The sequence below is a fragment of the Acomys minous genome (genome assembly GCF_964271855.1).
Source record: "Acomys minous genome assembly, chromosome: 3".
Classification (NCBI taxonomy): domain Eukaryota; kingdom Metazoa; phylum Chordata; class Mammalia; order Rodentia; family Muridae; genus Acomys; species Acomys minous.
The window spans coordinates 20,926,116-20,939,569 of NC_140485.1; the positions used below are offsets into that span (position 1 = coordinate 20,926,116).

At 47.1% G+C, this 13,454-nt stretch overlaps 2 protein-coding genes across 2 annotated transcripts in view; both read right to left on the minus strand.

Moving 5' to 3' along the window:
• BCL2L11 (BCL2 like 11) overlaps positions 1–2,841 on the minus strand; it is a 93,406-nt gene extending 90,565 nt beyond the window's left edge. Inside the window, exon 1 of the mRNA XM_084777279.1 lies at positions 2,749–2,841. The gene's annotated coding sequence lies outside the window, so the exon portion shown is untranslated. The remainder of the gene's footprint in view (positions 1–2,748) is intronic.
• The window catches only part of ACOXL (acyl-CoA oxidase like), a gene marked incomplete at its 5' end in the record, with an annotated part of 266,082 nt that overhangs the window by 48,064 nt on the left and 204,564 nt on the right, over positions 1–13,454 (minus strand). Inside the window, 1 exon segment of the mRNA XM_084774531.1 lies at positions 2,749–2,856. Coding sequence (XP_084630657.1) covers positions 2,749–2,856 — 108 coding nt within the window.

The window sequence follows — 13,454 nt, forward strand, 5'->3', positions numbered from 1 at the left end:
TAGCTAACTGACACTTCAAACTTGGAGTGTGAGTGTGTGTGTGTGTGTGTGTGTGTGTGTGTGTGTGTGTGTGTGTGTGCTGATGAAGCAAATCTGTGATGTTTCTTCCTGGCATTCAGACCTCAAACACTTAACTTGTTTAACTTCCTCTTAAGGGACAAGATCTACTTCAGTTACAGAAACTAAGGTTTGGTGGGGGTGTTTTGTTTTGTTTTGTTTTGTTTTGTTTTGTTTTTATAGAATAGTGATTAACAACATTTTCTTTTCATTACATAGAATGAGTCAGATAGTAAGACAAGGACTTCAAAGCTCCTCGGACTAATCTTTGCCTTAGTCCCGCAGTCTCTGTAAGTCTCCGTAAGTGAAGTGCTCAGAGGCGTCCGGTGAATCACTTGTAGCCACAGAGCTGGTAGAAGGAAAGCAGGACATGAGCCCAGATCAGCAGCACCGCAAGCACATGTCCTCGCTCTGCACACCAAGCTCAACTGTAACGTGCAGGCCACTGGAAAATGCACAGCCCTGCTTTTAAAGTGAACCTGGCCGGGCATGGTGGCGCACGCCTTTAATCCCAGCACTCGGGAGGCAGAGGCAGGCGGATGCGGATCGCTGTGAGTTCGAGGCCAGCCTGGTCTACAAAAGTGAGTCCAGGACAGCCTAGGATACATAGAGAAACCCTGTCTCAAAAAACCAAAATAAATAAATAAATAAAGTGAACCTTACGGCTCCCGATGAAAAGCTGTAAGCTTTTCATAGATGTGACCACATTTGCAAAGTGTGAGTCACAGGCTCCCCGTGCCTTCACCTTAGAACCAGGTTTTGGCATGGACAGTATCTGTGTTCAGTACCCAGGGCCCAGAGGGAAGATCTGCAGCACCCAGGCCTTCGTACCTCCAGGAGTGAGGCCAGTGAAGGTTGCATGCTGTGGAGAGAGCTCTGGGACATACCTGTGTGGGTGGGGGTGCTTTGTGTTCCAATGTGTTTCAGCCTAATCAACAAATATGGAACACAAACAAACAAAACCTCCAATTAAAAAGAAAAGTGGTTTATACAATTTCCTAAGCAAATGAGGCTGGAGCCACAGTTACCAAGACAGTGTAGGGACATGGGCAGCCTGGGACCTACAGGATCATGGACAGCTGACAGCGGACCCTCAGATCTGCAGCCAGCCCTGCAGGCATGAGCAGTGCAGACAGTGTGACCTGCTTCACTCTCTCAGTTACCACGAACTTCCCAGTGGAGTTCTGGAGGGATGATTTGCAGACGGTCCTGGCAAGACGTTGGGTTTTGACTCGATGGATATACTGGCATTTCTGGTTTATGCCAGTCATTTCCAAGTGCAGTTACTATGATTCAGTTCCCCGACAGCCAATACAGTTCAGGGTAAACAGATAAAATTTCTGGGTCCCCAAATGAGGGAACCCAATCTTGTCTCTTAGTAACTTGCAGAGATGGGAATGTCTCCCCCGTCTCCCACCAACCCCCATCTCCCACCAACCCCACCCCCATCCTCCATCCTCTCAGTCCCTTTCCTTGCTCCTCTTCCTTGTCCCAAGGAGCAGAAAGTCAAATTCAATCTGAACCAGGGCTGCTGGTTACTCTAGGATTGGGTCGCTGTGTGCAAAGTCCACTCTGAGGTGGCCCTCCTGTGGGTCACCTGCTTTCTTTCTCCATGAAGAGCCTGTGTTCCTGGCACATCCTCATTTTTGCCTGTGCTCACTAGCCCTGACTTGGGAGGCTCACTCTAGCACACAAGGTTCCCAGAGCTGGACCTCAGTGAGAGGGAAGAAGCCAGCTGAATCCATCCCCTCCTCCTCAGCTCTGAGAGATGACGCTAGGCATTTCTGAAGCTACTGTAGCATCACACAGGATCCCCAGGCCCACTCTGTTCTGTTTTGGAATGTGCTGGTTGGAGAGGGTGGTGAGCAGGCTGGGAAGTCTGGTTAAACATATTCATCCCTCGGTTGTTGGCCGTACTTCCTGCCCTGACTCTTAGCAGATCCACCGAGGTGTTCCCTTCTATGAGACAGAAGCACCAGGCTCCAGCACTGCCCGCCCCCCCATGTTGTGCTGGGGGACCAACCTGGCCCTGCTCCACATCACCATCTGCAGCCCCGTGTGATGGAAGCCCCACACAGCCGGCAGGCTGGCTGAGAGCCTGGCCTTTCTCTTTAAATACCTTTCCCTCACACAGTGAGATGGTGTTGTAAACAAAACGATTCTCAGTATTAAATAATTTCAAGGACATGAAGTCATGGATCCAAATACTTAATGTTTCATTTTCTTGTGTTATTTTAGACTCTTTAGAGCAAAATGAATATTCTTAGTTTCAGTGTTATTTACATACTGGACTGTAGGGGACTGGCCTGTGACCTATAGGGCATTTAAGATTATTAACAATCAATAATATTGTTCCCATCAAACAACCCAAGCATCTTCAAACATGGCCAAACATTCCCTTGAGGTAAAACTGTCCTTGGTTGGGAATCAGGGACTTAGGGGTTAACACAGCCGCCTAATTTGAGGACCAGAGTTACGCAGTATTATAGCATTTGGAACTCTTCAGGCAGTGGTCTTTTTTCTTTCTTTTTTTTTCCCCCTTAAATAAGGCTTGGGGTTGTTTGTTTGTTTGTTTGTTTGTTTTTGTTTTGTTTTTTACTTTTAGTATCTATACTGCCCACCCCTGATTTATTTGTTCAGGAATTCCAGATGTTGTTGGACAAAGATCTGGGGAGACATCGGTGTACAAACCAGCTCCTGCCTGGTAGTGGGTGCTGGCGGGTGTTTTGATTGCTATCTGGCTCGTCTTGTTAATAAGCAGGCAGCACTGAAGAAGTCTTCCTTCTCGGTCATCACCACCTGTCAAGCGGATGGAGAAAAAAAAAACTATCCATGAATTAATATTTGGAGAAAAGTGAACTTGACAATTTTCTTTTGATTTCTTGTTTGGGGGCTGTGTGTTGGTGAGAGGGGATTGAAACTAGGGCCTCGTGCATGCTAGGCCAGCACACTCTACCATGGACTGATTGACCCCACACCACACCACCCTGTTCTTACTTTATATTCTGAGACAGAACCTCACCGAGTTGTCTCTGGTAGACTTGCACTGCTGATCTTCCTGTCCCAGCCTCCCAAGTAGCTAGGCTTATAGCTTGCAGGCCTTTACCAGCAGATCCAGGCAATAGCCGAACTCTCAATGCAATGAGCCTACACGTTGTGGAAAGTCACTGGATCTAGGGAGTCTAGTCCCTGTGTGTGTGCGCGCATGCGTGCATGCATGTGTGGGTGTGTGCGTGTTAAATCCTCATACATCAGGCATGGTTGTCTAGCTGTGCCTGATACTGAAGAGGTAACACATGTTCAAAGAGCAGTCTGAGGCAGGCCTGGTGCTACAGGCCTGTAACCTCATTTGTTCCATAGGCTGAGGCAGGGGACTGTGAGTTCATGGCCAGCCTCGGCAGCTTAGGGAGAAGACCCTGCCTCAAAAAATAAATTAATTAATTAAAAAGAAAAGACAGAAAGAACAGAAGGAAAGGAAGGGAGGAAGAATAGGAATAGGACAGGTAGCACAGCCCTGGTGGTGGAGCACGTCCTGGTGTGTCTGAGGGTCAATTCTGCAAAACAAAGTTAAGAGAGAAATATTCTGAGTGATCCAGACACATATACAACACGGTATGCTGCATAGGACTACTTCACGAAGATTTTTTAAAATAATATTTTAATTAATTATTTAAGAATTTCGTACAGTGTATTTGGTTCACATTCAACCCTTTTCTTCCTAACTCCTCCCTGACCCACCCCCACTTCCCTATGCACTTAATTTTATGGATTTTTCTTTGTTTGTTTGTTTGTTTGTCTTAAAGCTCATAAAGTCAAACTTGTGTTCCTCAGATTCTCTTGGGTGTAGGGTCAACCCCTGGAGTGTCATCAGCCTACCAGGGGTCACCTCTTAAATGAAACTCTGCCTCTTCCAATAGCCATTGATTATTCCTCAGCCAGGAGTGGGATGTTGTGCCCCGCCCACCCCACCCCCTCCATGCTGTGATCTTGCCTGGCTTGAGCTTGCACAGGTCTCGTGCATGCTGTTACATCCACTTTGAGTTCCTAAGTGCCCAATTGTGTACAGAAAATACTGTTTGTTGCCTTGCAGTCACCCACCACCACTGTCTTACAATCTCTTGTCCCCCTCTTCTGTAATGATCTCAGAGATGTAGGAGGGGTGTATGTGATATAGGTGTCCCATTTGATAATTCGTGTGTGTGTGTTGACCCCCTAGTTCATGCCCTAGCCCCTCCCAGACTGACTGACACCTCCCCACCCCCAACTTTATGCCTCACCCTTTATTTTAATAACCCACCAAGTCCAGTTGTGCTGCCCATATACTCATGGGTGTGGGACCATTCATTATAGTGTGGTCGACTTACCAGGAGCTACCCCCCACTTAGGGGAAACTGATTCTCCCTTCCCCAAAGGCCATTATCTGCCTACAGGTCCAGTCAGGTGTGGGGCTCCTGAGCCCCTCTCTCCTCCGTGCTAGAACACTGAATGGCTTGATCACACTCAGGTCGGCTGCAGGCAGCCATGGCTGTTCTGAGTTCATGCAGCAGTCCTCCCACGTCAGAAGACATTGTCATTTCAAGGCTCCTCAACTTCTGTCCCCCTCCACCCTAGCCACGGGTCCTGAAACTTCGTGGGGATGGGGGTGGGGGGGTGGACGGTGTCAGTGATACAGTTGTTCCATTTGTGGCTGAGCGTTCCACTGACAGACCTTGATTCTCTGCATTTGGGGCCAGTTGTGAGTTTCTGTGTTAAACACCAGCCACTGTATGAAGAAGCTTCTCTCGTGAGGTGTGATAGGTGCACTAATGGGTAGCTAGGCACAGAGATGTGGGCTCAGGGGACAGGTTGATGCTATGCCCATTTATCAGGACAGTTGTAGTAGGTTCACCCATGGGTGCCTGAGGAATTCTAAAGACTAAACTGTGCTTAGACGTAGCACTCAATGTGAGTCGTCCTCTTCTCCTCACTTCCACCATCACCAGCTGCTTCCTTTTGCTTTCAGTGGCTTCCTGCAGGTTTGTAACATCTCACAAGTTGGTGTCTAGTGCTCTCGGTATCTGATCCACATGAGGAGTTAACAGGAGCCGTAGGCTGCCTGCGTGCATTACGTCACTGGTACTACCAAGTAACATGGCTCATGTGAGTCACCTTACTGGTCTCCTTAGCGTGGAGCCTGAGGCACATCTTACCTAACCAGACAAGAGGGTCAAATCTGGCGCTTCTGACTTTGTCTTTGTCCCGCCTTGTCTTTCTTTGTTTCAAAAACCAAATGGTTTTGATAGGAAGCTCTTAGTGATTTTGTGTGTGTTCTCAAGGAATGACCTCTCAAATCGGAAGTTACACTTGGTGTCTCTACCTCCCATTTGTATCAGCCCCAAGTTGGCAGGCCTCTCAGTTGGAAAGTGACCAGCTTTGCCTCGGCAGGGCCTGGAGCTCTTACTATGTCAGATGCCTCCTCTAACCATTCTTTGTGTGCTCGTGGGGGAAAAAAAGGCTTTTCAGAAAGCCTCTGTCATGTATAACCCAACGTGAGGACCCAGGGCAGTGGGCACAGTGGAGAGCTGAGTCATGTGACCCTTGAGAACCTCCCCGTACTGGTGTCACTGTTCCAATGGGGCAGGCAAGGCAGAGACCAGAGACCAGTGCCTCGCTTGTGCACACTGTGGAATAGTCAGATTCTGGAAGTTTCTAGGAGTTCCCAAACAAAGTCTGGAAACACTAACCGTTGCCTTATAGAATAACGCGAGGGTTGAGCTCTCCTGAAGACCACAGGGGAGGCAGAAGGAAAGAGCAAACCACTATGCAGATGGTCCAAACAGAATTGAGGGCACGATTTAAAAGCAGGGTGACACGGGGACTCAGTCTTTCATGGGCCTTATCAACAGGAAACAAGGGACAGATAACTGGCTGGGATAGCCTCTGGGGCCTTCTTTGCCTCCTCAAAGACCACAAGAAAGGGAAATGGCAACCCAAGGAAGCAGCAGGTCCTCCCAGGCTCCCAGCGGTCTCCTGAGACCTCTTCCCTGCATGTTGGCCTCAGATTGGAGAGTGTCACTGCTCACAGTTGTACCTCCTTGTCTAGCAATGCAGGGGGTTGAAGAGTATTTACCATATAAGCAATGTCACAAAACAAAGGGCATCAACCCTCCCACCTAAAACACCTTGTGGAAGGTTTCAGGTTAAAAAAAAAAAAAAGACTAAATGATAGTTGTCCTGTCAGTGGTAAACAGCTACTGAAAGCCTGTGCTGAAACCAGGCACATCCAAAATGTGTCCTTAAAGTGCACCAGGCAGCAGGCATGCTTTAAGCATTTAATTTTATTTGCTCCCTTATTTAATCTTCAGAAGCCTTCAGGCTGTGTATTTGCTGATATTTTATTTCATGGGCAGAAGACAGTGACCCAGAGAAGATGAACAATTTATTTGCCTTACACTGCAGAGTGGAGTTGGAACCGGACACAGAGACTTCAAAGCTCATGTTCCTACCAAGGGACTATACTGCCTCCCAATGGACCTAGGCTAGGACACCACCACAGGTGATCACACGTCAGGAAGCAATCCATCCTTCAACTATCCAGTGAAAAGACACATCCATAGCATAGTCAAGATACCATTGGAAGACATGGAGATGTGCCTTCCTTGGGGTAAAGGATCATCCCTTTTCCCCTTTGTTTTCTAGAAAATGACCTCAAATGGATTTAAGCCATGAAATAGCCAGTTAGAAACAATTCCTTGTAGATGACCAACAACAACAACAACAACAACAACAACAGCAACAACAACACCCTCAGCTAACATCATAGTTAATGGTAAAATAATAAATGCTTTTTCTCTCTGGAAAGGAAGACAAAACTGTCTGCCATCACCACTCTCCTTCCATGGTGCTGGAGGAACTAGCCAAGGCAATAAGGCAAGAAAAAGAAAGGAGAGGAATAAGCAAAGTCCTTTATATTAAAAAAAAATACATGATTGTCTATAAAGAGAATGCCAGGAACATATAACAAAAGTTTTAGACCTTTTAAGTGAATTAAACAAAGTCACAAGGTATAAGATTAATATTTAAAAAGTCAGCCCTGTGTCTATATTCCAGGAGTGAACAATTGGAAATGTGAAATTAAAAGAAAGAAAGAAAGAAAGAAAGAAAGAAAGAAAGAAATCTCATTGTAGAACTGGAGAGAGTGCTCAGTGGTTAAGAAGACTTGATAGTCTTTCAGGGGATGAGAATTCAGATCTCAGTATCCATACTGCGAAGCTCACAACTCGGAACTCCAGCTCTGGGAGATCCAACACCCTCTTGTGGATTCCACAGCGAGTGTATAAGTGTGATGTGCACTTACACACACACACACACACACACACACACACAAATATTTTCAAGACTATTGCAGTAATATCAGAAACGTGAAATATTTATAAAACATTTGTAAAATCTATACATGAAACCCAAAAAATATTTCACAGAGAAGTATACAAAGACCCCCTAAATGAAAGGAGATGCTACTGTGGTCACAGGTGGGAAACCTTTATATTGCTGCAATGCCCCTTCTCATCCTGATCTGCAGAGTCATCACATGCTCGTCAAAACTCCAGCAGACGTTCAGCTTTGACAGAAACTCATGACGTGGCTACAGAAGCTGTATGCACAACGGAAGGCCTAGAAGAGTCAAAGGCAATTTTAAGAAAGAAAACCCTTGGGAGCGTCACGTGATCTAATTTAAAGCCTTTGATAAAGCTGCAGTTAAAACAGCGGGAAAAAGATAGAGATACAGAGGAGCCCAGAAGTACAGCCACACCCCTGCAGTCGCCAGGGTCATTAAAGATGGGAAAGTAATGTTCTGAACGAAAACTGCCAGCACAGATACACAAGCAAACCCTAGCAAAGCTCAGCCCTTACTTCACACTTTGAGCAACAGTGCTTTGCACACCTGACTGTTACAGCTGCACTCGTAACAATTTAGAAACCGTAGGAGGACAATCTTAGCCACACTGGGTTAGACAGTAAGTCCATGAACTGTGATATGGAAAGCTTTAATTTAACAAATTCTTTTCTCTTGCAGCATACTGCTATAAAAGGTCAGGTAATGGATTAGTGGAAATGTCTGCAATCCACAAATATATATATATATATATATATATATATATATATATATATATATATACACATACAGCAATACAGATGAGCGGGAAAGAATAACATATATAAAGACACCCCACAAAAAAGGAAAACCCACTTGAACACATGGGCAAAGCCTTTGAGCAGACACTTCACCCATTGGTATCTGAAATGGAAAATAAACACATGAAGAGGGTTTGAGAAATGCAAATCAAGACCACAGTGGGATGCCATTTCACACCCACCATGGCGACAATGAGTCAGACTGGTACTCCGAGTGGAGCGGGGATGTGCAACAGCCAGAGATCATTGCTGGTAGAGACACAAGATGCTGTGGCCACTTTGGATACAGCCTGGTAGTTCCTTTTTTAAAATTCAGCATCTTTCCACTTGGAGGTATTTGCACAGATGAATTAAAACAGATGTCTATGTAAAGGGTTGTAAGCAAATGTTCATTCAGGCTTTATTCATAATCACCGAACAAGTATCAATCCATATATCCAGCAATCAATTGCTGGGCAAACAGACTGTATAGATCCTATAAGAAACATTACTCTGTAGTGAAAAAGGAACAACCACACGTAAGCAGCCACAGCCGCATGATCTCAAAAGCATTCTGTAAAGGGACAGAAGCCAGAAACAAAAAGGCTTACTATTCAGTTTGTAATAAATTATACAAAGTGAAGATACAAGAAATGGCTCCATGAGTCTATAGCAAAGAATCGATCAGAACTGTTCAGGACCTGTGTTTGGAACAAGAGATTGACAGATGACAAATATTCTTCATCTAAACTTGTGAGAACTTCTTGACCAAACTCAGTGATCAAATACTTGATTAGTAAATGTTTAAGTAGACAGTATATGAACCCCATATGTGTATATGCGTATGCACATTTATATGAAGAAGATGACTCTCCACTAAGTTCCTCTGTCAATAGGGTTGGACATGCAGCCTCCAGGGCCAGTGAAAGAAGACAGATGTGTACTGGGTATTGCTTCTGTGGAAGCCGCCACTTTCCTGAAAAGACCCCATCCAAGCCGGCTCACTCTTTCTCCTTTGTCCTTTCTGTACCTACGAGCCAGCCACTGTGCAGCTACGGGGATGGTGGAAAGCTGTGCTTCTGGAGGCTGCTGTACAGAATGACCACACCCCCAGGGGCCTGAGACAACAGAGATGGCTGTTCTCACAGCTCTAGAGAGCATTCAGAAGCCAAGGTGTCAGCAGGCCGCACTCCACCCAAAGCTGCTGCCTTGCCCTGATCGGCCTCTGGTGGTGGCCATCTCTGGTCTTTCTTGGCTTGCCACTGTGTGGCTCTAATCTTAGTGGCCACTGCCACAAGCCTCCTTCCCTGCATCCGCCTCTGTGCATCTCCCCTCTTCTTATGAAGGTACCAGGTGCACTGGAGTCAGTCCATGCACCCCAGGGTAACTTCCTTTCTTATAAATTGGTTGTAGCTACATAGGCCCTCTTTCCAATTAAGTCGGCATTCACGAGCCCTGAAGTTGAGGACTTGAGCATACCCTTCTGTTAGAAACAGTTTAACTCACAGCATGGGAGCAGAGAGGGCGGATAGCCAGAGTCCAGCCAGGCTTTGGCCACAGAGCCACAGCAGGGCCCTGGCTGTCGGCCTCTGTCTTCTGGTTACGAGAGAATGAGACCACATTTAGATAAACTACTGTGGGCTAGCATCGTGGCTGATATCCTCTCTCTTCTGGGGGTTTAAGGGGCATCCTGGCCCCTTCCCGAACTGGCCAGTAGGAGCGTGGGCACCAACTCTTGTGCTGTACCTAACCCAAGGGAGTAGAAGAATTGAGTGATGGATCCTTGGTTCCCCCTTGCGAGGTCTCCCGACCTAAACATCCTCTTTTACCATTTCAATCCTGGGCTTTCCTTCCATATCTCCAAAGTCACCGAATGCCCTCTGCCTTCCTTATCCCCAGTAACCCATTTTAAGCCTCCTACAGTGGCTTCCTCAACAAGGCTGTGGCAAGCACCTGGCCTGGGTCTTCCCTTAGCCCTTGCGCTCTGTGTCCACCATGATCTTCAGCCAGGCAGATAAGCCTAATGTTCCTCTTGTCAGTTCCTCCCGATCTGTTCCCAGCTGGGTCTTCTTAAGGCTCAGCACTGGCTCACTGGCTGTTGGCGCCTCTCTCTCTCTCTCTCTCTCTCTCTCTCTCTCTCTCTCTCTCTCTCTCTCTCTCTCTCTCTCTCTCTCTGTGTGTGTGTGTGTGTGTGTGTGTGTGTGAAGCATCTAGCTTCTTGGACCTACAGCTAATGATTCTCAGCTTACAAAAGTTCTCCAGCAGACAAAAGTCCATTCTGAGGATGTAAGCCAATGCAATAAATCCTCTCTTTTAATAATATATACAGTTTATTGGTTTGGTTCCTCTGGAGAACTCTATTGTTTTTTCGTGGGGGGGGTTGTTGGTTTGCTTTGTTTTGTGTTTTTGGAGGGGGGTGGTCACTTGTGGAGGGAGTTGCTCCTCTCCTTCTGCTGTGTGGGTTTCTAGGGCTCAAAGTCAGATCTCCAGACTAGGCAGCAAGTGCCCTCACCTTCTGAGCTGTCCACACTGGCTTGAGGAGAGCCCTATTACACAGATTAAATGCCCCCCCAAAGGGCTGCTCCTGGCTCCAGGAGGATTTGTGGGCTCCTGTTTGGCTTCTGAACCCTCAGGAGATGCCGTTTCCATCTCAGGGCACTCGCTCTGCTGACTTGCTCCTTCTTCCCCCTGTGTAGACAGACCCCTGCCTGTTGCTGGATCTGCACCAGCTTCTATTGCTCCAGAATCCCGCCTGTCTCAGGATGTGCTCACCTCACCGAGGGGGAGTGGCCTGGGGTACAGAGCTGGAATTCACAGCATATGTTCCCAGAGAAACACAAAGTAGATGTCACAGTGGTAGGAATGCTCTGACACCTGGAACACACTGTGCACATTGTATATGCCAAGCACAGGCATAATGCGTTTTTCATGTGTAAGAAAATATTCTGATCTTACAGAAGAGGCTTAGAAGAATCCAGAAACTGTCCCTAAGTCACGTCCTGGAACAAAGGAGTATCTGTTTCCAAGGAGTGTGCCTGTACCTTCTCCTCATCTGTCAGAGCTGTGGCCGAGACCCACATCGTCACTCACTCAGATGTCTTCTGCACTGCCCACAGCAACAAAGACACCGTCTTGACAGCAGTGCCTGGGAGAGTGTGCACTTAAATGTGGGCAGAGTGTCTCACATCTGTAATTTCAGAGGAAGCAACAAGAAGGAAGACTGCTCCAAGCTCGAGGACAGCCTTGGCCATAGAGTGAGTTCCAGGCCAGCCTGACTACAGAGTGAAACAGCAACAAAAGAGGTGAATTTAGATGTGCGTGCAGGTGCACGCGCGCATACACACACACACACACACACACACACACACACACACACACACACACACACACAACCTATGTCCGTGTACATGGTTCTTCCCTATTCAGATCTGTGTCCAATTCTGTGGCACATGCTTCCTTCTCTTTTTAAGACAGGGTCTCGTGCATACAAGGTCAACCTCAAACTTGCTATGTAACACAAGATGGCCTTGATCCTTCCTCCACTTTTAGAGCGTGGGATTACACGCGTGTGCCACTACACTTGGTTTGTACCATGCTGGGAAGTGGCTCAGCACCTTGTAAGTGCCAGATAAGCACTCTACCAAAAAAGCTGTAGGTGCCCGGCCCTTGTTGCACATATTTCCGCACACGATGCTCTCCAACGAATGGCTTCTTCCTCTTCCCCTTTCTCCTGGCTTCAAGAGTTCCACCTCCTCCTGGAAGCCTCCCAGTTTCTTCTCTCATCACGTGGGGTGTTTTTCTCTACCCTCCCACCCAGCCGGCACATCCATCCTGGAAAGTCCTTGATGCTGGAGTGTGAGGGCTGCTCCGGCTGGCTGTGTGACCCCAGCGCCTAGCACAAAGCTGAGTGCCTGCACGTCTGGCCAGAGCTAATGGCTGCATGAAAGAATTGACCATTATAGATGGGTGCTGAGAGTAGAGGAAGACACACAGGAAGGAAGTGGAGGACCGGGTAGAGGGGGTTCAGCAGAAAGGGCCAGCATCTCCCACCACAGTCGCGATGGCCATGCTAGGGTTTTTGCAGCCCACGCTCTCCCACAAACTGTATGAACAGGTCCTGAAGAGAAGATGGAGCTCCCTCCCTGTGCCCCGTGGAGACATAACACTTCCATCTGCCCCAGAGTCCAAGCAGTGGGAACATACGTGTCTTAGAGGTGACCTGCTTCAAAAGTGTTTCCCCACGGAGACTTAACTCAAGTTGTCAGAACACGAAATCAATACAGTCTTGGCAAAGGTCTTCTACAATTGAATATATTACTTCCTAATTTCCCCTGCTTTCATGTCCATTGAAGAGTCTGCTTTTCATTACTGAGCCACCAGGGACAGAAAATGATTATGGGTGATGCATTCTCTTTGGCCATTTAAAGCTTTTTTTTTCCTTTCCTTTTCTTTTTTTTAAAGCTCAACTCCTGAAGTGGATCTTGATCGTTTCCAGTAACAGATTTGTAAATAAACGTCTCTTTCCTAACAGCATCCTCATTTCCAAAGTTCCTCCTTAGCTGCTCTATTAGAGAGAGAAGTGGAGGGATAAAGTCATGGGGTTTTTGATAGACTGTACAGGCACCAGTGCACGCATCTGGAGTCTGGTGAGCTAGATCACGTTTCAACAGCCTGCACTTGCCATCCAGCCGAAGACGGCATCAGTGACTGCTTCAAGCCATCAGAAAGAAGAAAAATGTACATTTAATGTGAGGGGAAAATTGCATCCTGAGATCTTTGTTTCTTGAACCTATGGCAGTTGGCTGATGCAGGAACTGGGGGGTCAGCTAGAGGAATGAGGCAAGGGATAAGAAGTGGGTACTGTGTGCAGAAATCTTTTTTTGTGGGGCTGGGGGTGAATTTGGAGAAAAGGCATCTGGAATGGAATCACTAACCCTGCTGTAGCTGGGGCCTTTTTAGGGGCCATTCTTCTTTGGTAACGCCATCCTATGTTTCTAGGATGCAATGTACCTTTGCTCGCCATCAAATGACCCAAAGCTCCACCAACCAGCACTCTGGTCTCTCTGCTACCATCTCAACTGAGGCGCTCTCCTCTGAGCTGTCTGTGTGTGTGGCCATCACACAGGTCACCCTTGCAGCACCAATGGGTGGAGGATCTTCACAGGACACCTGTGTGACCTGTCACAGTCATCTCTTAAAGGGAATGTGTAAGGTCCTCAGTGCCACGTGCAGGCTGCATAAGG